At 41.4% G+C, this 26991-nt stretch overlaps 1 protein-coding gene across 1 annotated transcript; it reads right to left on the bottom strand.

The window, feature by feature from the left end:
* Nucleotides 1–690: 690 nt before the first annotated feature.
* On the bottom strand, nucleotides 691–25615 carry vwf (von Willebrand factor). Its single transcript, XM_080475192.1, has 53 exons — nucleotides 25466–25615; nucleotides 25308–25359; nucleotides 25038–25181; nucleotides 24121–24223; nucleotides 23800–24008; nucleotides 23426–23547; nucleotides 22336–22555; nucleotides 22132–22254; nucleotides 21941–22052; nucleotides 21809–21855; nucleotides 21583–21719; nucleotides 21320–21458; nucleotides 20965–21065; nucleotides 20680–20875; nucleotides 18891–19106; nucleotides 17189–17435; nucleotides 16992–17086; nucleotides 16059–16210; nucleotides 15836–15939; nucleotides 15618–15756; nucleotides 15389–15523; nucleotides 14720–14866; nucleotides 14470–14610; nucleotides 13658–13756; nucleotides 13420–13576; nucleotides 12897–13064; nucleotides 12627–12762; nucleotides 12229–12538; nucleotides 10936–12100; nucleotides 10754–10858; nucleotides 10041–10184; nucleotides 9830–9973; nucleotides 9586–9750; nucleotides 9374–9420; nucleotides 9114–9291; nucleotides 8684–8925; nucleotides 8403–8592; nucleotides 7969–8310; nucleotides 7625–7863; nucleotides 7315–7417; nucleotides 7149–7220; nucleotides 6008–6112; nucleotides 5594–5799; nucleotides 5354–5503; nucleotides 5155–5271; nucleotides 4165–4345; nucleotides 2374–2414; nucleotides 2176–2292; nucleotides 1763–1861; nucleotides 1449–1577; nucleotides 1308–1347; nucleotides 1138–1235; nucleotides 691–999 (listed from the first exon to the last, which is right to left on the bottom strand). Exons 1-53 carry the CDS (start codon nucleotides 25469–25471, stop codon nucleotides 814–816), a joined length of 8562 nt encoding a protein of 2853 aa, XP_080331318.1. The 5' UTR covers nucleotides 25472–25615; the 3' UTR covers nucleotides 691–813.
* Nucleotides 25616–26991: the final 1376 nt, after the last annotated feature.

Raw genomic sequence — 26991 nt, 5'->3', positions numbered from 1 at the left:
ACAGCATCTTCAAATACTCCAAAATGAAACCGCAGGCATTCTCGTTTTCAGAGGTGGCGTTATCACCTGGGTCAAGTCGTCACGCTGACACACCATGGCAAACGGAAATAATACCGTTTTGATTTAAATCGAGCCAAAACAAAATTAGGCCAAGTTCCCAAATATTTAAAAATGTATAAATGGTAACATATTGACATGGCTGTCAGTGGTGTCAATTCTTTGTATGACTATTACATGATGTTGAAGTAAACAAAACCAGTGGGGAAGCAAATGGATGCAAACAGCTAATGACTTGGGTGTTTTTGACATTGTTTAACTAGTTCTTCATCACCATGGACAAACTATTTTCTAACATCAGCTTCAATTACATTACCAGAAATGTACCCAATTACAAGTCATAACAATAAGTGTGATAGAGATCAGTAGTAGTACAAAACAGTTGCAGGCTAAATAAAAAAGATTTACAATATTTCAAATTGAAATTCAAGAGGATTTTTACTGCCAACAAGAAATAACTTCTTTGTATGAGAGAAAACATGTGTGAGGAGAGTTGGGAGGATTCTGATGTACAGTAAGCACTTTGAAAAGCTCTGTATTTAATCATAGAATGATGATAGTGAAAATTTTTTTTTTAATTAAATGTTTAAACAACAATCGGAAAATTCAGATTGCCAAAAACTACACGACCCTCACAGGAAATGACAAGTTTGTTTTATTGTTACTTGTGTGGCAATTTTTTTTTTTCAACCTTTAATACAGATACATTTTGCTTGAATATACAGAAGTCAAGGACTTTTTTTTCTCTCTCTCTTTTTAGGAACAGTGTTTGGACAAACAGTCGCATACAGTGACAGACAGGACAGTGTGGTGGCTCCGAGTGCCGTTGGCACACAGCACAGGAACGCTGAGGGGCTCCGTCTCCACGGCAGCACAACACACACACTCCTGCTCCACAGCAGCCCTCTGCAGCGAGTACATGGACTTACTGCGGCATTTGCCCTGAGAGACAGAGATGGAAGGATGCCCAGCAGACACAGAGGGTCGGAGTTATGATTTCGTTGAACTTTGTTGGATAATCCTAGTGGGGAAAGTGTATTAATCATTCTTAAATGTGTGTGTATGTGTGCCGTGACTCACCTCACAGTAGTGCAGCTCTATCTGGTGCTCCGACTGGCAGTCATCCACTCTGATGTAGTTGAGTGTTCCCACTGTCCTTCGACACTCTGGCTCAGTACCTTTGCAGAGACACATTCTTTGTAAAATATGAGGATACAAAAAGGAAATAAAGCACAAAGGGGACAACTTACACATCTCACAGCAGGTTGTTCCAATCTGGCTGATTTTCCCCTGAAATCAAACGAAAATAACAGAACAAACCGTTGGTACAAAGTTATGCTGGATTAAGAAATGCATCTGTGAGAGTGCCATGAGGTGAATAGAAAATGTACTCCATGGTCCAGACAGGCTTGTCGGTCAAACGGAGGACATGTGGTCACTCTGGTCTGCAGAACAAGATCTCCTTTACTGTTTACCCCACAGGTATAGGAGTTGCAGCCATCCTCGCTAGTTGTGTTAACCTGAGTGCCAGACAATGCACATTTTCAACATGTATATTTATTACGATGCTGGATGAATACATTAGGGAGATACAGAATTAAAAAATAAAAATAACACCGAAATCATTAAAATGATCCATGGTTGTAAACATTAGCTGAGTACAGGGTTCATGAGCAGGGCATTATCTGTAATGTAGAGCACCTACTTGAATATTGAGGAGTTTCCCATCAGGCCTTTGCATGAAGCAGGCAGTGGGAACACAGCGACCGCAGCAAGCGTTCTCCTCCTGCTGCATCGTATAGCCCTGAACACAGTATGGTTAGTTTGGACCGCTAATTCACTTGGATAGACATCAGCAGGCGCATTACCATCACTATAAAGACATGCATTTAGCTATGGTCTCTTTTGTGCAAATGAATAATTCATTATTTACCTCTGAGATTACGGTGAATCATGGACAGATGATGTAGACACGGTTTAAGGATGAGCAGGGAAACGTAGTCAGTGGATTAGGTAATATTACATGAAAATGATGGGTGCTTGAATTTAGTGATTAGTTATGGTGAGGATGATTAACAATAATAGTCAAAGTACAAAATTTGATTGTGATGGAGTTACCATGGGGCAAGGAGAACAGCTGATTTGCCTGCAGGACAGTTTGTATTTCTTTACTGCACCGTCCTCAATCATACACACACAGTGTGTACACTCATCAACCATCATCCTCTCCCCTGCCTGTAAAAGCACACATAAAGATAAAACAGAGACACGACAAGCCTTTCTTGAATATAAGTGTTACTTTTATGAATGACTTACTCCTATCAATGTGTGATTGAGCACACAAGCATCCATAGAGACTGTAAATAGGAAAGGCACAACATAGTTTAATTCCATCCATTAAACACTGCATTAAAAAAAAAAAAAAAAACATCAAACCCCAAGTTTATCTGAGGTCAACTCAGGTTTACTGACTCAAAAGTGTTAGAGCGTCCTCTACTGGACATCATCTGCATTGCATGTTCCTGTAATCACACTGACTAGAAAAAAAAGGTGTTAAAGGAGACATATCATGCTTTTAAATCCTTCCTTTTTACATATAAATCATACAGTTGTGGTCTATATAAAGCGGAACTGCAATGCTTGGGTCTGAATTCCTCATTATTATAGCTCCACAGGCCCCTTTTCAACCCCTTTTCTGATGTGCTTCTGAGAGCAACTCGTTTTGGGGCGGTCTCTTCAAATGCAAATGAGACACTTCATACCCCGCCTCCTCTCCAGGTTGCAGAGGTGACACTCGGTTCAACTCCACCCTGTTCGGCCATCTTTGTAGTTTGATAGAACAGATACAATTATCTAGCGGCGCAGAAACTTTATATTCACACATTATTTACAAAATGTCAACAACGGAAGATTTGTCCATCCAGCCATACATGTTGGAGCCAGAGTCGGACCCGGCGGAGCGAGATGAAAATGACGATGATGCACCTGCAGAACAACGTCTTCATATGGATGTAACGCAATGGTGTGTTACTATATTTACACTAACTTCTCCATCCATGCCCACTACTACAATACTGCCTGTATTACAACGACTATTTAACACAGAAGTTACATTATAATCTAAAACGAGCACACAGCGCTAACATATGAAGACGGTGCAACTGCTAATGCTAACAAAACAATGACAGGGACGTCTTATCATCACACTTTTTAGCGTTATATACAGCTTACCGAAGTGCTCTGTTCGTCGTCTCCATAGATAGAAGGAACTGACCGCTCAATCAGACCAAGTCTTTCGGCAAATCCTTCTTTATACTGGCGGAGGTTGCTGAAGCAGTCATTCTTGAAGTGATTCGCGCACACAAAAATGACCTTACCCACAGATGTGGGCACATTTCTGTGAAAAATAAAACTCAACCAGGCACTTCGAAAAGGTTCTGATGCTGGGAGACGGTGTAACGAAGCTTGTGGGTTACTACATCCAACAACCGAACATTTCGACTTATCCTCTCGTAACTTCGGTTGGACTACAAAATCGCAGCGAGAAACAAAAATGGCGGATTGCTCGAAGTGTCGATGTCCTAATTTGGTAGTTCCGCTGCGAATACTGTGACGTCATTGTTCAAAAAACGTAATAGAGAATAGAAAAATCGAAACCGATCGCAAAATATGACCAAAACAGAATATAAAGATATCAACGGAGCACCTGAAGAGACTACTTTGAACTTTTCTGTACTTTTAAACACTCAAAATATACAACAAAATGTATTTAAGGGCTAAAAAAGTGGATTTAGCATGATATGTCCCCTTTAAATCCTAATGAAATCCTAATGAACTTTTTTGTGCAACAAAAAAGGATTTCGCACAGTAAAAGGGCTTAAACCCGCAGCTTATTCTTGCTTTTAGAAAAGCCAATACTTGTTGCACTTATAAAACATTTTACTAATTAATCTTTAATTGTGCCACATTGTTGTAGCACAACAGAGACTTACACGTTTTCAAATCACCGAGACTGTTTAGTAATTTACCTCAGAAAATCAAACTCGTTGAAAGCAAACTTCCTAAAGTGTGTAACCTATGTGTATGCATGCACATATGGATGCTTACCACAGTGACAGCTGGGGCAGCAGTCGTGGGTGTTGCAGCGTAACTCTGTTCCCAGCGGGCAGGATGGAGCTTCCATAACAGGGCAGCTGATGTTGGTTGTAGAGATGAAAACCTCCTCTTTGGCTTTCCTGCACTCATGTAGGACACATTCATCGTGTGGAGAGCGCCACACCTCACCCACCTAAAACCAGAAATGAGAATATAATCTATGAAAACTTGATAACGATAGCCAAGAGAAATTATTTTTTGGAACGATGGACCTTTCCTCTGAGGCTGGCTTGAAACGAAATGTGACAAATACTGCAAAAAAAGTCATTTTAAATTGAAGTTGAAGGGATCTCCCTATCCATATGTGTTTAGTTTGACTTGGAATTATCTTCCCTGACAAAAACACTGAATTTAAACAACCCATGCTGTTTTTAGGCTCATGTTTCAGTATGTTCCTGTAGTTTATGGTGTTCTTGACAAAATTTCTATTTTTCACTCCATGTCTAGTTTTATGTTTCCTGCCTGTGTTCAGTTCAGTATCTTTTTGCTCCACCTTCAATGTCCATTTTGATACTCTGTTCTCTCGTGTGTATATGTGATTTCTGACAGATTTCTGACTCGTTAGTTCATCTTTTCTGCTCATTCAGTTCCGTTTGTCTGCTATTTGTTTGTGCCCATAGTGTTTGACCTCACCTTTTTCCTCAGAATTTTGATTCCGTTTGGACTTTGGCTCTGGTTTTCTCCTCACGAAAACAATTGTATTTTGTGTTTAAACCTGGTCTTGGCTCAGGTGTATCTTATGTTAGAACACCATAGACACAGAAATTGTAAATTGGAACTGCATCAATATGGGAATGGCATACACTTGTATGGCTTGATCCATTTGAGAGGACACCCTAAAAAGTGATTATGTAAAAAAATGTCCATGCTGGTACAGATTTGACATTAACAACTGGCTGTGTGTTTCTTGTGAAGCACTTTTAAATTAATTGACAAACATACATGTCTGAGACCTCCACCAATGACCGTGTCCCCTCGCATCTCTCCCCGTGACTCCACACAGCTGGTCGGTGTGCACTTCCCACAGCATTCTCCTTCAGATGGCATGTACGTTGAGCCCTGAAATATATCATAAACATCAAATACGAATCATTATGAGAACATATTCCATATGAATTTATTCAGCGAGTATAACTCTCACCAGAGGGCAGGTCCGATCACACACAGGCGGCTCACACTGAGCAATGTGAAGTGATGTGTCTGCATCCTGTAGCCGAGTGCAGCTGCACTTTTTGCATCCTTCCTCCCATTCGCTTCCCACCGGGTGAGCCGTGGCGCCAACCACACACACCTGACGACATTCACAATAACACAGGATACAAACCCAATGGCAAAAACATGAAAAGTGTAGCATTCAGAGTTTTACCAAACAGACACTCACCTTGTCGGGCAGGCACTTGGTTTCTGTGCAGCCACAGTCATTGGTAGAGGAGGACGTGATGAAGCCAGTAGGGCAGGTGTGAGAGGAGTTTTGACAACTGCACTCACATTGAAACACATCACAGCAAGTTGTCTTCTTGACAGATAGCTTACGATGTGAGGGACAAGCAGGAGGAGATTCAAGAGCACACTCTTCCTTTTTGCACACTGAAGCGGAAAAAATAGGACAAAAGTTATTTGAAAGACTTTATGCTGGAATCAGTATTCAACCTCAGATGAAGTTAACTATGCACTATGGGCTCCATCGTCAGACATGATTCTATGACTTAGGTTACCAACGCTACACAATTCCCAGACTATGCACATGTCTGTGTTGGATCAAAGCTGAAGTGAAACATGATGGGGAACAACCTACCACACTCGTGTATAGATTGACATTCCCCAGGGTTTTTCAGGACTGCAGTTTGACCGTTCTCACAGTGAGGAACTTCAGGCAGGTCACAACTCACCAGATCACATACTGAAACATGACAGAGAGACTTAATGAAATGTATTATATGCTGTATACACATAGCAAAACATAACAGGTGAAATATGTCAGGGTCAGGCATTTTATTAGTCAAATGACAGTCACCATTGTATTGAAAGCATTGTATTAGTGTGAGCTATAGGTTCATTTACATGTGCAGTCCATGGCGGTTCATAATTACACCATCAAATTAGCAGCAGGGCAAAATTAAACACGTACGAACAAAGCAAGACACATACAATAAATCACACAAAGTTGCATATTACAGGCATACATGCCTTGTCGAGTACCATGACTTCAACATTAAAATAAATTGTAGACAATCACAAGCCTACTCTGAATGAAGTACATAGACAAAATGAAAGGATGGCCTTTACTAAATAATTATGCATAGTCAGTTACAAATAAATTGAAAATGACAAGGTATTTAATCAAACCATGATATGTTTTTTCCCAAGCAACACAAGACCAGTTGCTACATATATGGCAGATAATGAGTTGCTAAAAAACGTGACTGGATGCTCTTTTGAATAACATATTAGGTGAGATGTTTTGCTGACCAGTTTAAAATAGCAAAGTAATGTTACTTTTAGGTTTATTCTTTGTGGTCATATTTTCTGGGGTTGTTTATTTTTTTGGTGGTGTGTTCTTTCGAGAAAGCACCTGACTTTAGTTATCTGATCCGGACCCTTTCACTTTCCCTAGTATTTAAAATTTGGACAAAACACAACTAACGACTACATAGCCATGTTTCTGTACGGCTGGTTCAGTGTTAATCAGGAACAACTCATGAAAACAATGACCAGGTCTATGAATTTTTCATTATCAAATGATTAGATTTTGGAGTTGCAGGCTCTTCTTCATTATCCATGACAGAGTTTTAGATTCACTTACTCAAGACTCTGGCATTTATATGTTAATTGCATTAACAATCTCTCTCTGTTCTGTCCATGTGTTTGTTGCACCATCTCCAATTTGAGAAGGTTATTGTAAAATGAAAAAAAAAAAAGAAAAGAAATTAACATACCACATTCATATTCTGGACAACACTTGGATTCTCTCTTCTCTTTCAGGATCTCACAGGGTCCACAGATTGGAGCTGCACACATGCACACACACAGATGTTTAACTATAAATACTTTAAAGTCCATACAGAAATGGGCTGAAGAATGAGAAACTGAAGGAATACTGGCCTTTCACATCGTTGCAGGGTCGAGCAGTGCAGTTGATGCGTTGCTGGTCTAAACACATGCAAATCAAACACGGGTTCTCCTCTGGTACCCAACTCTGCATGTACTGTACAAACACAAACAATGCTACTTGCAATTCAACTATTAGGTGATCGTACAGACAAACACTAGAGGGCAGTCACAGAATACTTGATTGATTGAAGATTTATAATGGTTGCTTTAGCTTTAAAACAGTAGTTTTTAAAGTGTGGGCTGTGCATGGCTGTGTTGTGAACGTGTGATAAGGATACATACAAATTAACTAGTTTCCCACCATATAAGTGTCTCCATGATGATCCACGCACTGTCTGCATGCTTCTGGTGACACACATTGTCCATGATTCAAAACTGTTCCATGTGCACAAAAGCAGCCTTCGGTGGGTGTGTCCATACAGGAAGACTCGTTGCCCCTAGCAGCCGACCAGTCGCCTGGCAACGCCTGTATGCTACCACAGTCCTCCACACACCCTGTCCGACATGCATCATACTCCATGGAAGTGGGGCACTTCAATGCTGCAAACACAGAGCCGAATGAGATTGAGATTAGGTCTCAGGTGTTACCGTGTGTGTCCACTGAATTGAAGAACACACACGTCTGTACTTCAGAATATGACTTACGGCAAAGGTGGGGGCTCCTCCAGTCAACACACACGCCTCTTTGTCTGCACAGGCGTGCATAGGTGGAAATGAGCTCACACACATCCGACTCCTCACATGCCTGCTCCTCACACTTGGTGAGGAAAACCTGCACGGGGATGTATGTGTGGCACGGTTCAAACACCTCTGAGCGCAGAGCCTGGCATCCCATCGCTGATCCAGAAACACACACTGCTTTGCGTTTTGGCAGACAGACACCTTCATCTACAGCCACAGTCCAGTCTGAGACGAAGGCCGGTTGATCAGTCGTTGAACTACCATTACGTAAAGAGAGGACATTAACTTTCTCCTCCCCACAGGCACCTGATTCAAAGACATGGACAACAGAGGTAAGAAGAAAACATAGAGAACTGACTGCATTAATATCCCTAAATGTATGACTATATTTCTGTTACCACAGAGTCCAGCAGTGTTCCCAGTGGCCGTTGAGCTGAGTAATGTGATGGTAAACTCATTGCTCTGAGGAGTGAACGTCAGGACATAGCCGTGATCTGATTTCAGCTGCAGCATCACTCCTCCATAACGCACCAGCTCCAGGCCAGCATGACGCCATGGCAGTGCCAGCTCCTCTCCATCAATCTCTACCTATTTAAACACACACAGACACAGGACCAAACATGTACACTCCAACATGATATGAATACATTTCAAAGTCAGAGTGGCATACAAAGCTTACCATCATGTCATCTTTTAGGAGCAGCTTATATGTTCCATGGATCACTTCCATCGCTTTCATGCAGACCTGGTTGTAATTCGCAGTGTCTTGACAAGGTCCAGTGTGGATTTTGACCTCTGACCCTTCATTGATGCTCTTGCTGACAGTGAGAAGTGTGTAGGAGCACAGACCCTCCCCGTCCAGCCTGAGTGCCAAGCCATCAAATCTCACCACATGATTGGTGGAGCTCCCCATGCACATGCCTGTCAGCAAATACACCAGTGTTTGTATAGGAGCCAGACACATGTGAGCCATTAATAGTCCATATAAATAGAATGGCATGTAAGCAACCAAGCATTCATTGTTAGCGGTAATTCTGTGCACTATATATAGGTGGGTTAATTTATTGTAAGAGATTTCAGAGGCTATTGGATCTCTGTGAGGTACATACAAGGGCATTCCCAATGGCAGCCACAGGCCTCTTGAACTCTGACAGGCGACATGTTGTTTCTGCAAGCCGGCGGCTCCAGTCTGTCACAGCTGACTTTGTGATTCTGGACAGTCACTGCCCCACTGGGGTGGCACAGGAGAGAGTGGCAGCCATCCTCCAGCAGCCATGACTCACCAGGCTGAAACAAATAAATGAAGTGATTCAATTAGGCAATAAAATGCTGTTTTGACTAATATTTAACCTGAGGGGAAATAACTCACCTTTCTCTCATTCCCATGATCATCAACACACACTCCGGGTGGACCAGCTGAAAAATAAAGCAAAAGAACTATTCCAATTCTAAACATTTTACACGTTTGTTTAAAAAAGAAACATTTTTATGTAGAAATGACAATATTTGACTGAAATCATTTTTCTTTCAAAACAATTAGCAAGATAAATAAATAGACCGTGTGTTTATGCCTGTCAGCACCTCTGCAGATTCTTTCAGTGTAACTGTTGTCCAGTGTCAACAACATCAGCAACTGATCCATGCTGTTCAAGTGGAGAGTGTTGTCTTGATTGCCACGCTGGCCGAGGACACTGAGCTCGTGGCTGTCATAGCTGGCTCCAATCGCGATGGGGAACACTGACACACCTGAAGGAAGAGAGCATTGTCCGTTAAACTACACCATCCCTGTCAGGAAAAAAAGACGGAGGATGGAAGGCCTGATTACCTGCTGCCAGTGCCTCATTGGCTGCTTCACTGATATCATCAGTTGATTTGTCTGTTACCAGCATCACTACAGCCTTCGCTACACCAACTCTTCCACCGCTGACAGGGGAGATGGACGTCTGCACGGCAAATCTCAGTGCAGACCCTGCAGAAAGTTTAATGAGTTTGTGTCTGCTTTGATGTGTGATTACATTAGTCCCTGTATCCAGTACCGAGTGCAGGGGGTGAGGTGGTCCTGCTGTGTATGCTCTCCACCAGCTTCAGGAGATCTGATTGTCTCTGTTCATCCTTCCATGTGAGCTCTGCTGTGTTGGTTTCTCCATATTGTACCACACTCACCTGAGTATCATTCAGCCCTGCAAATTTACACAAAAAAGTCACTGTAGAGATTCACTATGAGACATTTTACTCTACACTTTCCAAATAAACATTAACAGCATTTGCTTTGCAATATATGAATCTTGTGGGTCGTATATAATTTTTTAGAAAACTACGGCCAAATAGAAGGTCTGTGCATCTTTTAGGGCAATACTGAAAATACTATAATAGCCAATGTTTCTGAAGGAAACAGAATTCAGTATTTGAAGTGCTTATGTATTCAATTTGGAATACAATAGGCAATAGTATATCAAGGTTCCATATCTTAATTTAATTCCAAGAAGGTTTGCTTTTTATAAAACAAATAGTGTTTCATAAAAAGATAATATCACTTTTAACAAACATTGGGCAAATGCTGCAGGATCAGAATATGCAAAGATATGTTTTACTGTATTCTTATAGTATAATACCAAAGCATTTTCACTATGAAAATACATACATGTGATATAAAGAAATACAGAAAAATGTCTTAAGCTGAAGAGACATTTGTTTTATTTCTCCCCATGACCTCATGCTGTAGATTATTGAGGAACTGTGTCACACTCACCTATGTCAGCATGATTGATAAAAGCTTTGACAAATGTCTTCATGTCCTCAAACTGCTCTCCTGACTTCAGCAGGAACATGACATCCACTGGCTTCTTACAGGGCACTGCGCGAAAGAAAATGTTCAAGTTATTGCAAACACAGTGGACTCAATGATATAAGAAGGAGGGTCTGTAATCATACCTGAAGGTGGCAAGCTGGCATGTGTTGGAAAGACTAAAGGTGGTAGCGTAGGTGAGCGGGGCGTGATTGTTGTGCGTGTGATATTGACAACTTTGTGAACGAGGGTTGTCAGACGGTTGTAGTCGTCCACTATCAGTGGGCGCTGAGGGAAGCTGAATGGGAGCAGGTCAGTTTCACGTATTTTAGGCCCAACACCAATTGGGTACACATGTGTGTGAGTGCTTGTTGATGGTGGACGTGTCACTGTGTCTGTAGGTGGGTTTTCTGTCACCAAGAAGACAAGCTGAGGAGTGGTGGGGCCACGTGAAGGCTCAACTGTAGTTGTTTCTTTAATAGCCATGTTGATCGCTGCCTCAGTGTTTGTCATGCTTCCACCCCTCCAATGAATCTCCCTCAGTCGTTGTATCAGCCGCGTTCTCTGATACCTCAGCTCCCATCGACTGATCTCCACAGTTACTGTTACTGAATATTGGATCACAGTGATTCGAATGAGCTCCTCCTCTTCTGTCATCTGTGAAATAACTTCTTCCAGAAAGAGGAGCGTCTTGTTGAAATTGGTCTCCCCGACAGAATCTGAGCCCTCGATTAAAAAAGTCACATCTTTGGTCGGAGCGATGGAGGACGGAAATGTAGTGGTGGGAGAAAGACCAGAGGAGGCACTGGAGGCAGGTGCATGGGATGGAAGTTGTGTGGGGTTTGGTTCCAGATGTGGAGTTGGGGAAGTGGTGGTTGTAGTCTTGGAAGTTTTAGCTGGGGTGGATTTTGGGGTTGGAGGCTTCACCACTTCAGGCTCCATCCCCAGGGTGCAGAGATAGTCCGTTAGCTCTAAGAGACGATCAGACAGCTCACCTGTGCTGCTCAAAACATAGGCCCTGTTATCTGGGTTTGCTTTAGTGATGTCATTGATTTGCCCCATGTCTACCCCAGGACCCAGGGCCACTGATAGGGTTGTGATGTCTTTTTTGCGAAGCATCTTCACCATATAGCGGACAGGGCGAGGGTTGGCACTAGCTGTCAAGATAATGGCGACTCGGCCAGCGTGGTCACGCTTGTTCTTGTCATAGATGTTGATGGCTAGGTATTTGACTGCTTCATCCAAAAAAGCTGCACTTCCTCCAGTGTAATGAAGCTCACGCACCGTCTTCTTGAACAGCCACTTCTGAACCTACAGACACGAATGAGCAAAGAAGCAGAACGATAAAGAGACCGGATGTAGTCATTTGTTGTTTCTGAGTCAACAAAGCAGCAGAAGAACATGCTAAGTTGATGTTTTATTATACTGTGATGAATTACCTGCAGGTCATATGTTTTGACACCAGAGTGGTACAGCAGGACTGTTGCTCGAGTGTGAGCCGAGCCCATGCGGAATCGGTCAACCACTCTCAATATGAAATCTTTCGTTGCCCGAAATTCATCCTCACTCAGGGATTCTGACCCATCCAATAAGAAAGCCAGATCCATGGCGCGGTCACATGTCCCTTCAGGCATCTGGGTGGTGAATTGCAGGGTGGTGAAGGTCCCATAAGCGGATGTTGGTGCGGGAGTGGTGAATATATTGATAGGGGTACAGACTTCACAGCTCACGGTGTTGTTTTCACAGTGGCTTCAAGAAGCAAAACAAATAAATAATGAAGCAAGAAATACAGCCCAAAGCATCCAAACTTAGTGCAATTGTTATGATGCAGTATTACCATATCTTGCAGTGGCTCGGGTCATCTTGGTTTAGGATGACTTTGTTGCCATGGGAGATTCTCTGACCTTCATGGGTACAAACCTGGCAGTGAGAGGGGTCTACACATCGCATTTCCACCTCATCAAGGAGTTGGCCTAGAATCATTAAGCTTCAGGTTAGACTCAACCACACCACCGGTATCCTCACATATGATCTTATTATGTTATGTAAAAACGGCATCTACTGCATGCACTGAAACAGTTGAAAATCCATTCAGTATTTTTGGCACCTGGTGGGCAATTCGCATGACAGCCTTCCACGCATGTGAGCGCACAGTGGAGGGGCTCTGGGTGCTGGCAGGTGATTGGACAGGCAGGTCCACAAGTGTTATACCTCCACTGGCATAAGTCCACCCCTGGAGCTGGGAGCCTGGGGTTCAGCTCCTCACAGCTCATAGCTAAGGAAAAAGAGGGGGAGAAAAACCCTGAGTGAGATGATAGAATATCAGAAAACCATGATGAATTTCTCATTATTTACTTGAATGGGAAGATTTCCAAACCCATATACATATTTATCATAAGCCTGACATCAGTAAAATAGTCAAAGAAGTAAAGCTACATGAGAGATAATATGACTGATATGGATTGTTATTTGGCTCAATGCCTGACATAATATCTTTGCGTTTGCTCCAAAATTCTTGTTAATGTCGTTACCACATTTGACTTTCGGGCTAATAAGGAAAGACTGTTAGTTGATTGACTTAACCAGCAGTCATAATGTTGTTGTTTTTTTTTTTTTAACATTATACTCACGACAAAGGTCGTTGGATCTCCAGTTTATGGACACACCCCTCTCTGAGCAGGCCTGTGCGTAAGCTGCGATAACATCGCAGAAACACTCACAGTCACCTACAGAATGGCATGAACATGCTGCCTCTACACACATCTCCACATATGGCTCTGCATCCACCTTTCAAACAAACAAAAGAGAAAGATTAAAAGTGGGACCGAAAGCAGCCTAACGCTTTATGCAGTGTCAGTGATTACTTACCTGGCTGTTGCACTCTCTAAAGAGGGGGCCGGTGATCACACGACACGACTGCTCCACTGTTACCAACCTGACAATGTTGTTGCTGCAAGGAGCAGGTATCTGCACATTCAAGAACACATACAAATTGATTTGACAGTATACATAGCGGAATGTCAGACAAAAATTACTTGTATATTTTGAAAAAAATTAAATCAGACAGTATTTAGCAGACATATCTTGTGATTTTGAATATTTTGATACGATGTATACCTTACATGATAGCAAAAGATGTTGAAGTTCCATTTTAAGGAATATTCAAAATTGTATAGTATCATAAAATTACTTTTAATCAACATGTAACATGTTTTTCCTACAAATATGAGACCAGTCATCTAAAAAGTCCTTCACAGAGCCACATCAGATATAGTGTCAGCACATCAGTAACATGAGAACTAGATAAATATAAGTAATTCTTATCAATCATTCTAAAACTTCAACTACAACCATGTAATGTAGTAATATGAATAAATGTACACAGTGACGTGAAAGATTTTAGGCCATACCAAATCTTTCACAAAACATTCTTTATGAATACCCAATTTTCAAGGGGGATACCATGTAGCATGTGGCTGATAATTAGAAAAGTCTATGAGATGCAAAAGCACCATGTGAGAGATTGTTGGTCATGAAGAGTATCAAAGCAACTGTGTGTAAATGAGGTTGTATAGTTAGATTAAGAATAGGAAACATGATTCGGTTGAGGGATTATGGAGCTATAAGGTCCTTTTTTGTTATTTAATCGAAATGATCCATCATCTTTCACAAAACTCTACCTGTGTTACATCGGCGCAGCTGGGCCCAATCTTCCAGGAGTTGCCAAAGTGTGAGGAGTCTACCTCCAACTGGTTGTTACTGCTCATCAAGTCATTGTTGACATTCCCATCAAAGTTACCACAAAGGCCACAAACCCGACCCTGCAAGCAACAAAATTTGTATAACATAAAGTGTATAAGAGAAAGTGACCAAAAATAGAAAATTCAACCCGTCTGTGCAATCAGTAGCAGTGCTGTAAGACATCAGTACCCTGTATGCAGCTGAGATGTGAACCAGGAGGCGAGTTCCTTTGTCCCAGCTGAGGGAAATGTGCTTCCCAAGCAGCAGAGTGTAAAATTGGCCCGAACGGACAATCTCCACCTGTGAGCCCTGCGGCACCGGTCTCTTCATCTTCACCTGTTAGATACATAAATACATGTATGGATACTTTAGGATAGTCACAGGTAAACTCTGAATAGTATTTGACGAAGCTTGTTCCTTCACAAGTGGGATCTGTCTCATTGCTAGGCCCTTTACAGTTTGTGTGTTTAAATGTAAACCATATTAACTTGAATTCAAATCATAGTTCAGGAGCAAATGTTGTTGTACCTCAGCGATAGTTTAAGGATATGTGGATAGGGCAGTTTAACTAACAAATTGTTATGTGAGTTCACTCGTCTCCTTGCTAGAGTTTATAAAAATAAAATAAATCTGAATCAATACACATATATCCAAGGTAATTATTGGTAATCAAAGCGACTCAAAATGGACCACACAGAACTTGATTCAACCAGTGAAATGCTAAGAGGTGTTTATATGCAGTGGGGTGAAGAATGATGATTATCAGATGACTGAATAGGAAGCTAAAGTTTGGAATGTCAGCAGCATGTGAGACAGTACAAGACAGTACAGGTGGGCATGTGCTTGAATTGGTGTTACCTCCCCATGTTGCATTATAATTAATCCACCCTGGTAGGATATCATGATAGATTTTGCACAGCGATGGCCTACAATTCCACAGGCTTCATTCTCTACCAGAACTCTGAAGGAGCCCTCTTCCCCATTACACATGTCCTGTTCATAGAGAAAGTACAAAATGGGTCAAAAAAAACAAAACATGTGTAGTTTTGTTTCTTATTCTGTTTTTTTTGGATCTCCTCTTTCTTACCTGCACCAGGATATATTGGCAGAGACCAGGGAAAGAGTACTTGAGGCCGTCAAAAGTGATGTAATGGCCCTCCCCCACAGTGTGACACACACCATCACACACCTTCTCGGTGCATCGCCACTTTCTGTTCTCACACACACTACAAAACAGAAAGCTTGCTAAGCAAACTTAATGCAAGCCTTCCTCTTTGTTGTCATACATTTATGCCATCACTTTACCAGGTGTTACAGTCCACAGAGATGGTCTGGCCCGCTGCGTACGGCCTGTTGTTATGGTAACATGGACACTGCTCCGGTGCAATACAGTCTCTGCGGTGACGTACCTGAAATCAATCCTATGATCAATCATAATGTCCTCTTGTAAATGCATGCTGGTTTAACATGTGCGCGCGCACACACACACACACACACACACACACACACATGCACACAGACCACCTACTGTGCCAGGTGGACAGAGGCAACCAGGGATGCAGGCGAGGCTGACACAGGGCAGGTCCAGATTCCGGCAAGTTCTGGCACACTCAAGGCCTTTACCTTCGGAATCACACTTGGCATAAACCAGTGGAGGAGGGCACTCCAATGACCGCCGACCTGCACAAGTGTGACGTTTCATGTTAGTGCAGTAATTTAGGTACATAGATTTGGAAATCATTTGCTGCTTTGCATACATTTTAGGATTCATAAGAAGAAAACCCATTTAATCGAGATAAGTACAACCCCAGAGGTTGGGATGCAATGGTATAGGTCATTTTTATCCTGACATCTATTTCCAACTTATAATATTTTTTATTGACAACACATACAATAAAAGTCTCAGGCTTTTTTGGTTTTAATTATCTACAATTTTAACTTATAGGTCATGAGAATTAAAGAGTACAGTATCTCAAAGTATTCAATTAAATTTTCATGTATTCTATAATATTACAATATTTAATACTATTCAGCTTGTCCCTTTTATGATGGTTGTCACAGCAAGTCTTACAATAGGCTTGGTGACATCAGATGCCTTTCCAAATGCCTTTTTGATTTGAACCCAGATTTCTTCAGTTAAAGACTTAATCTGATGTGCCAAGAGCAAGAACAGAACATAACTCATATCATCAGAAAAAACTGCTTGAAACTTTTCTATCTGTAGCTGTGATTTCAAAATATCAAATATCAAAAATATGATAATAGTAATGAAAACTATATTTCTGTTTTATTCCAATTTCTTGTGATGCAAATAAATGTATGTGAGACTGACTGATTTGTATGCAGCATACAGAGCATTTGATTGAAGTGATTAACTAAAAACGGACTACATAAATAAGCAATATTACATGCATTGATTCCAGAGACGAGTCAAAGACCTTTTTAAAACAAGGAAATTTACCTCTGGATGGAGCCAAGTCGTCATCGTAAAATAAATCAGAGAGAAATGAAGTCATTTCAGTTGAGCTACAGTGCATGGAGCCATTCTCACAGTAGCTACAGACAGAGGCAAAGAAAAGAGGATCAAAAATCAATAAAACAAATAAAACTGAACAGCATGTGAAGGGAGTTTCAGCATTCATATGTGCAGTCACTGACCAAATGCTGTTATGATCTGCATAGACGTCTTTGGGCTGGTAGAGCTGTCCATCATGCAGGCAGGAGCACAGGTCAGCCGTCACACACTCTCCAGAGGCACTCAGGTATTTCCCAGCAGGACAGAAACAGCCCTCCTCACACACCCTCTCCCCCTCGCAGCCGGCCTCAGCCCCAGACAGGGAGCGGCAGGTCCGGTCACACACACTCCCACAGGCCTCGTACGCCTGACCCACAGGACACTCCAACTCTGACGACGGTGTATCAGGGGAGGATTTGGTCATGCTTTGGGTTGAAATTATTACAAGCAAACTTTGCAGCTTTGCCATAAAACAATATTGAAAGAGTCTCTGGAATTATTGATTTGATTTGTGTTGTTTAGTGCAACTGTTATTGTTGGTCTGGATGACACAAAAATATAAATGTAATTATATTCTTATGGTGATATTATGGTCATTTGAAGTTTACCAATCTCTGGGAAAGTAACAATTTCTTCATATTCTAAAGGATCTTAAAACACACAAAAAGGTTAAACAGTTTTGGCGTGTACTTTTTTTTATCCTACTTAAGTCTTACTAATAAATTCTCAGAGCTTATTCAGCGTTGGGTGACTCATGACAAATTGTTCTGCAGGGTACAATCACAAACCGATTGTACCTGAAAGTGCTTCTTGAAGCAATGGCCACTAGCAATGGTGCAAACTGTGAAAACAACCTCCAAGGGGACCAAATGTGAGACATTTGCATAATTTATGGGGAGCATTATGAAATGGACACGTCACAATTAAGTTTTGCCTTTTGACTGTAATTTAATGGGCTCTTTTAAAGAACTGGTTGGGACACAAAAACAAACAACCTGAAATTGAGAATAGATATTATATATATAATAAATTTATAAAATAGAAAAGACAAGATTTCGATGCAACTGCACTCTACTGAGCAGACGTGAAAGCAAATATTGTCACATCACTGCGAGCATGCCGTGGGAAGTTGTGGCGAACCGTTGCACGATGAAGCAAAAACACCTTCGACAAAGAAGCAGCATCAGAACAACAGCATCGCTGCATCGCACAGCTCAGAGTCAGATGTTTGTAAAGCAAAGAACTCAAAAACAAAAGTTGTTTTGGAAAAAAAAGGATGTTATGATTGAGATGTTGGTGAATATGGCAAAAAGTTTAGGGATTTTCCACCGACGACCCATTTCTTTGATGGTGCAGATATGCTGGTGAAGTATTTAGAGACAGGATACCAATCTGAGATAACGATCAAAAACCACAGTGAGCTAGATTTTAAAAAATGAGGGCTCAATACTGTTTTACCCAGTTTGCATTTTTGTCCTCGACGTGTGTATGTGTGTTTTCTCTGAGTAATTCTGTTTCCTCCTATAGTCCAAACGTGTATTAGGTGGATTTGTGTCTCCTTTGTTGATTGCCTCTTTCTATGTTCGCCATGTGATGAGCATCCTGTCCAGGGTGTACAGCTGATTTTTGCCCATTGCAAGCTGGGATCAACTCCAGACCTCTGCAAACCTAAGTTAGTTTAAGGTAGAAAATTCATGAAAGAGAAACTGAACACTAGCTTTGCTAGATTTTCTTTCATATGCTTTAACTATTATACAGTCTACATAGTAAATGGAATGTTTGCATGTTTACTGATGGTTCAGTGACCTGATCATTAACTATAGATAGATTTAGAGTGGGAGTTACCACAGAGTGAGGGAGACCTCCAGTTGAGCAGCACTCCTCTGGCGGCGCAGGCAGCTGCATAAGCTGACAGGGCGGAGCAGAGGCACTGCTCACCATCCGCACACGCACACACGTCATAGCGACAGAATCGCTGGAAAGGACCCGGGTTCACCAGAAAATGGCACGGACTGAAGACGTCTGACATCATCACTGCACACGCCTCCTCCGCAAAACGCACTGAAAGCCATCAAAAGGTTATTTGGTCAGTTAAAATTTAAATTATTTTCTTCACTCTTCTTGTAAAACTGTGTCAAATGTCCAATGAGCCGTCCTGCACTCGAGGGGTGTTCTCTAACTCTGCTTCCAAGAGAAATCAGGGCTAGGACTTTGACAAATTCCTTTTGATTAATTGATGACACCAAGGGCTGCGTGGTGGTAGAGTTATTAACACTCGCATCAGCAGGGCATGGATCCAGGCTAGGCCTTTCTGTGTCGAGTTGGCATGCCCTGTGCCTGCAGGAGTTTTCTCAAGGCACTCTGATGTCCTACCATTGTCCAAAAACATGCATGTGAGGTTTACTGGTTAGTCTAAATCATCAATAGATCTTAATGTATGCTCTTGTCAGTCTGTCTGTTTCACTTTTACCCTCCAACACTAAACTTTCAGTGGACCTGAGAATGTTTTAATTACATTGATGGCTTTTAAAAGGAAGTGAAGGACAGATCCTTGCTTGGCCTGATAGACGGTGTGTGTGGATAAGAGTACGGCTGTGTACAAAATATGCAACAAAGAATTGATTTATCAATGAAGCCACTCAAGTGTTTGGTATCACTCAATATCAAACACAAGGCCAGGGCACAGATACCTGGGCTGGAATCAAGGTTATTCAAAACATTATTAAATTATAATGACTATCAACAAGGTAAAAAAAGAAAAACGTTGTCAATGAAAATATGATTAATTAACTACAAATCTCATAATTACCTGTATTTTTTAATGCAGTCTCACCAGTAACAGAAATGTTTATGCTGCTTCACATTGTGTCTACACTGTACAATAGTGCCAGCTTTCGGTATGAGCACAAACTGGTGAGATTGTCTAATGCAGAGTTAGATAGATTTTCCACGATCTACACCTGGCTGTCACCATTTATTGATTAAAAACAGTTTAAAATTGAACACCTGTTTATACCCTATAATACCAAACTTGGTGCACAAAGCTGATGTTGGTTCTGGTCCAGGATACATTTTTGATCTTCTGTTAGTATGCCAAGAACCATCTAAACCTCTAAAGTCTTTAAACTCAAACCTACTTTCTACCCCCAGAGTCAGAACAAAACATGCACAAGCAACTTTGTCTTAATGCATCAAATATTCGTAACACAAATTCAAAGAGAGCTGCAGGATAGCTCCAACTCTGAGTTCTTAAAACGAGGCTAAAGACTTTTTGTTTGCTGTTCCCTTTCTGTAAAACACTCATTTTATGCACACCCTATCTTTACCTCTTGTATTGCATTTCCATTTTATTATTTAAATCTTTTTTGTTTCAATAATTTGTTTCAATCGTGCTTTTATTTCATTATCTTTCATTGTTTTTATCTATTATTGTTTTCTGTATTTCTTGCTGTTGCACTTTATATAGCCTTGTTGCTAGAATCTGACACATCCAAACTCCAGGTAATACAGTCACTATAATTGTTATTGATGTTGTTATTATTATTATACACCATGGTAGGCTATTGGAAATGTAAACAAATCTTGAACAGACCCCCTTTATATTGAAGTGTTTTTACTAAATGTGCAGGTATACCTCTTTTGGGGTTAATGGCACACGGATCAGCTTCATGTCTGTGAGGGGATTCGCAGTCTCCGTTGATCCTCCATGCTTGGCTAAATGATTGAGGACCGGCCTCAATGAGTCCAGAACCAGACAGGAAGTCGTCTCCTTGGTTACCATTGTAGTTACCACAGAGTCCACAGGTCCGCCCTGTCCAACGTGGTCCCATCTGGAGAGGTAAACAGTACAGGTACAACTTATTATTCATAGATAAATATCCTTACCAAAGATATTATTAACAAGTAAAACATGTTCGACCTTTAAAAGCACACGGCCACGTCCATCCCAGTCCAGACGGAAGTCATCACCAAACTTTACACGCACAGATGAGTGAATTGACCTCTGGATATGAAGACGGCCTGTGAAATGGCACACATTGGGAAGACATTGACTTTTAAAAGTCAAGATAATGTTGCAGAATATGTATCAAAACAACTGGCCCAACAGAGCACTCAGACAGAAATGTTTTAATTATATGATTCTGAAATGTCTGATATAACTTCAAAATGGCAACTTTGTGTGTGTGAAAGCTGGAATATCATTGTGTTGGCTTATATCTTCAAAGTGAATGTAAAGTACGGATTTTGTCCATTCAGTTGCCAGTGTGGAATACCATGATGCATTGGGGTCTGGATGTCCATGCTGTTGACAGATACAACTCCTCCGTGTTTTAGCTTTATTGTCATGTCCTCCAGAGTGGCAAGGGTGAGTGTGACGGACCGTGTGCACACAGCATCCTGATCATCTGCACACTGAAACATAGTACCAAGAAACAAAATTCACAAAACGGCAGTTAAATTGAAAGTGAAGGACAAAATGATTTGTGGCAGAGAAGAACAAATTTGTTTTGCATTAAAAAATCCCCAAATCTATTACCTGCACATTCTCGATTATGACGGAGAAGTCATTATGTGTGCAGTCCTTTGCCAGCAGATACTGACAGTGACCCGTAAAGGTGAAGAACTTATTGTCAAAGGTTTTGTAGTGGGACTGGCCAACTACCAAGCACTCACCTAAACACAGATAACAAGAACGTCAACCTTCGCAACCTGCGATTTACCAATACAATGTGCATGTGAATACTACCACACATCTCTCTCACCGGGGCAGCCTTCGTTGGTACATTCCCACGAACCATGACGACACACACTGCAGAAAGGACCCATATCAGCATATGGAATTATCCCATTGGAGTTTATTTGTGCATATTGGTGAATGCATAGTATCCTCTCACCAGGTGTTGCAGTCTTGGGAGATAGTGGATCCTGGAGGGAAGTGTCGCCCCATGTGCGCACAGGAGCACTGAGATACCTCCACACAGCGATTACCATCCAGAACCTTCCCAACTGAAACAAATATACATGCCGTCTCACCACCACACACAAACACACGAAGAACAGTTGGATGTGAAGGGAGAGGGTTTACCTGGGCATCTACAGCCGTCATCACACTCTTCCTTGCAAACTTCCTGAATGTTGAGACTGTGGCAGGTTGTAGAGCAGGACTTGGTGCATTCACTGTACTGCATCCCAATGGGACACTTGGGGACTGTATACACAAAAACATTATTTCACATTATAGATACTTTGATGTAATCCGCTATTGCTTATTCCGAGCAAAGAGACCTACAGCAGCGACTCTCCTCCAGCCACCCATGAAGAAGAATCCCGTGAGCGTGGCATGTGCGGGCGTACTCCAGCAGGACGGGACAGTAACAGTCCTCCCCTGTCTTCTGGTCACAGTGGCAGGCCTCCATCTGACACAGCATCAGGAAGGCCTCAGGTGAGACCAGGTGGGCACATTGGAGGAACACGCTGGAGGTTTGCAATACGCTGCAGCTGGACAAAATCTACACAATACAAACACAAGAGTAGATAGAAGGTCATGATTTTGCTTTGTATTGTTCAGGTTCCTTAAGCTTAGAAAATTTAGATTCTTGAAGATGTTGTTGGTTAGCAAACAGTAGTTTTGTCTTGTTCGGTTGGTTCATTTGAATGAGGAAGTGTAAATCATCTAATTAAATTAGATTGGATTAAATAATTTTTTTGTGACGCTAATACGTGCTTCTGTCATTATGATTAGATGATTGATTGACTGATGTCTATGAATCCCAACAGTAAATATACGTTGAAGAACACCAGTTTGTATTCAGAAGTGACTAAAATGATAAAGCAACTGCAATTAGTTTAGCGACGCTGTCCTTAGCTCTGGGCTCAGATAGTGATCAGACTTGACTCCACGCTGATGACGCAACATTTGTAAAAGCAACATGTCCTGCTCTACAGTCAGTTGACCTTGACTGAAACAAGAGTTCAGCCCTTGAAGTGAGTAAAGCAAATGCCAATAACATCAAATGGTTTCCAACCGACTTTGAACATCTGCATCACTTGTAGGCCTTTTGGGGGTTGAACATATTCTCACTAGAACTGACTGAGTCTGCTCACACTTTGTGGGAGATCTGAGCTGCACCCACACTCATCAAATCTGTCTGCATACCAGCTGTTCATGTTTACAGAGATGAGGCTCTCTTTTCCATTGGTGCATTATAGCACCTTAATCTTTTTGCAATAATGTGATGGCTTCCACTTAGAAGATTTTCTTGTGTATCTAACAGTCAAAAGTCAAAGAGGTTAGATATTCAGAAAACACACACACAAAAAAAGTTTGAATTCCTTTAATTGCCCAAACAATGGTTTGTGTGCGTCAAACACCCTCTCACCGTGGACGTCTCTTTCGTGCTGTTACAGGATAGGGTGGGATTTGACACACGTCGACAAGACTGATCAGCTCCCTTCACCGCCCATGAGTTTGCAAAGTCATAACTGTCTTCTGTTTGAAATCCTGAAATCATACATGTGCAGACACTGAGACAAACAAGTTGAGAGATTTCTTCTTAATCTCATCCTACCACGTCTGAGTCGTTTGCTTTCTTTAACCTTGTTATCGCTTCCTGTACCGAGTTGCTACTCTTCCTGTTGCTGAGCGCTGGTGACTCAGATCATTTCCTAGATTCCAGTAATAATGAACTCTGCCGAGCTTCACTCTCAAATATAAACACAATCTTCATACTCTTGCTGTTGCATTTGTACATACCTTCCTGAGCAGTATATTCGTCGGCTGATAGAGCGTTGAAGTTGCCGCAGAGGCCACATGTGCGATTGGAGTGGTGTTTGGTCAGTGTCACGGCAATGTTGCCCGAATTATCAATGGTTACTGTGAAACCAAACTCCTCACTCCAGAGCTTATAGAAACCAAGCTCTGAGCCCACGAACACAGCGTGCGATGCATAAGGTAGTGCCAGTCTGCGAAGAAAGTACATACAGATTTTCTTTCCAGACCTGCAAGTTGCTATTTCAATACGAAAAAGGACATATTTATTTTTTGCATGACAGAGTAATTCCTCTCTGACGCTACCTTTTTTCCCCTTGTGAAAGCCGTCCATCTACCGACAGGTGCAGCTCAAAGGCGTCACCCAAAAACAGCGTTACTCCCATCCGTTTAGAATCAAGGAAATCCCCTGCATGTTCAAAACAAATCTGTTAAACTACCTTGCCATTGTCACTCAAACTAAAAAATGTGTGAAATAAGGATGGCATTGTCGAGAGGAACTCCACAATGTCAATGATCGAGTAAACTGCAGGGAAGTAAAGCTTCAGGCTTTGTGTGCGAACAGTCTGAACTGACACTGGAGTATTTCTGTTCTTTGAGTACGCATGTGATTTTGAGATTTTTGTGTGATCCAAAGGCAATAAAACTTACGGTATATCTTTTCTTGTGTCAAATACTTTTAATGTTAAATCTTAAGACTTTGTATATAGTCTGCCACGCTTGTTAATGGGACTCTTATGGGTTTCTCTTTTACACTCACAACAAATGTAGTTCTAAAAAGTTGATGAAATTATAAACAGATTAATATCACATTCGTTAATTTTTTTTTGACGAGTTCTTCTAAAAAAAACCAAAAACAAGAACATGCCAGGAAAAGGCATTTCCCTGACCGCTACATTTTTCCTGCAGCTGTCTTCAGCTGAAGTTCTCCGGTGTTCCCTCAGAGGGGGGTACTCCTTCCATTAAAAACCATCAAGGTATGGTAAGGTAAGGTATGTATGGGGCCAATATGCTTGGATTTGATACTTTAATCAAGAGATTGAGTTATTTGCAACTAACTTAAGTTAAAATAAAATAAAAAAAAACCTGTTCTCTATCACCCTTACTTTGTAAACCACTGGCTTATTTATTTTATTTTATTTATATTAAAGCACATGTCACAGCAAAGATGCACTGTTAGACTTCTGTTTCTTTGCTGATTGAATGATCGGAGAATCCCTCACCCAGCAGTGTAAATGAGCGATGGTTGCAGTCTCCAGCCAGCAGGTAGCTGCAGTCTCCAGGAAACTCGTACAAAACACCATCGAATGTGTGAATGTGGTGTCGTCCGAATAGACTGCATCTTCCTGTCATACCTGCCACACAGCCTAGAAACAGAAAATGCCACATCAGCCAGCACAATTGGGATTACAGTATGAGCTACAAGTGAAATGCAACACATATATCATCTATGAGACAGTGTCACTTTTTGACAATCCTGACATGACACTCACCCATCAGATGAAGGAAGACAAGAAATTCTCGAAAATGCCTCAGCATATAAACCTAAAAAACACACATAAGTTATAATGATTACCTGTAGTAATAGTTTCATATCACTCATTGTACTACTACTATTTTTAAACTTCACAAACTCCAAACTTGTTCCTACCTCCATGGCTCCAGACTCCAAAAAAGTATGCAATATCAGAATATCCTCATTCAGTATCACATAGTCAAGAAATTGAGATGTGACACGATGGTCAAACACAGAACGGAGAACACGTTTGTACACAGACAGCCTGTAAGTGAAAACTCTGTTTTATATAACAATGTACCACCAGCCAGCTCTCTTTGGCTTTCCTCAATGGCCACTCCCCCTGCCAGGTCATGTCAAGAAGTACAGAAAATCATTCTGTCCACAACTTGGTGCATGCAGACTCCATCAAACACTTTCCCTGGGACAATACCAGGATGTGCCTACTGATCGCCTGGCTGAGTGATTAGTCTACATATACACATCTGTATCAGTGCCAACCCAAACAATTCTTCAGAAAAACATTCTCGCTGGAGATATCTCACGCAATAACACTGCTTTGGTGATTCTACATGCACAAACAGATGACTCAGTTGCACCAAAAAAAATCTCAAACACACACACACACACACACACACACACACACACACACACACACACACACACACACACACACACACACACACACACACACACACACACACACACAGGGAACATGTGTTGGTTGCACTCTCCACTCTAAAGGCAAAAATCTATGATACGTATGATATATGATACAGTTTCTTAATCCACTTTAAACTGAACTCCAAACCTGATCATGAAGAATGACGGCCGCCACCAAAGCTTATTTCAGCCACTTGCTTCATTCTTTCAGTCATGACCTTCAGATCATGACCAAAGGTGAAGCTTGGGATGGAGAACAGAAAGCTTTGCTTTGCAGCTCCCTCTTCACCACAACAGGCTTTTCTCAAGAATCTACAGTGTTGACCGGTTAGCAGTGATGTAATGTATGTGGTCCTAACTTCTGGCCACCACTGTGCTCTCTGAACTGAAAATAGAATGATCTGACTAAACTATCGTCATCGAGAAATTTGCAAGTGAGTCAATTAACATTTTGCACTCTGCTATTTCGGTAGTCGGTTGTGACATTCGGGCATTTTGCTGCTTTCTAATAACCAGCAAATAGCTTAAAATTAGAGTATATGTAATGGAGCAGGATGCCTTAAAAATCTGTGGGGCTTAACTGGGGTTGCGAGAGGTTGAGAGCCCTCATCACCGCTTAATGACAAGTTGTGATGCAAATAACCTCCAAAAAACTCTTGTCTAAATATATATTTTGTCTAAAAATATTTTATATGGGGTGCATTTCAAACCGAGTCCAATAGTGTATTGGCAGCATTTTCATTGAAACCAAAACGCTTCACATAATCCCTTCCCTTCAGCTTTTGTCAAGAGACTCTGTTTTCATGCACAAATATAAAATACAATTGAAATAAAATCTCTATGGAGATGTAGGTCCAAAGACCACTTCAATTTTGATCATATCTGCTTGGTCCCTGCATTTCGTCATGCTGAATTATCCTCATGTGAAAAAACTATGTGGTTACAACTTGAAAGGTCAACATACTTTACACCTATTCTTTGAATATACGGGATTTTAT

The sequence above is a fragment of the Lipophrys pholis genome (assembly GCF_963383615.2).
Source record: "Lipophrys pholis genome assembly, chromosome: 11".
NCBI classification, from domain to species: Eukaryota; Metazoa; Chordata; class Actinopteri; order Blenniiformes; family Blenniidae; genus Lipophrys; species Lipophrys pholis.
Note: the sequence above shows the minus strand (reverse complement) of the source record. Positions and strands in the feature narration are given on the sequence as shown.

Bases quoted from the DNA above. Each gene is read 5' to 3' on its own strand.
- vwf (XM_080475192.1), bottom strand. The intron at 5,504-5,593 runs GTGAGTGTCTGT...GAATGTCGTCAG, and splicing joins CCAAGTGCCTGCCCGACAAG to GTGTGTGTGGTTGGCGCCAC. The intron at 1,000-1,137 runs GTGAGTCACGGC...TCTGTCTCTCAG, and splicing joins TAGAGCTGCACTACTGTGAG to GGCAAATGCCGCAGTAAGTC.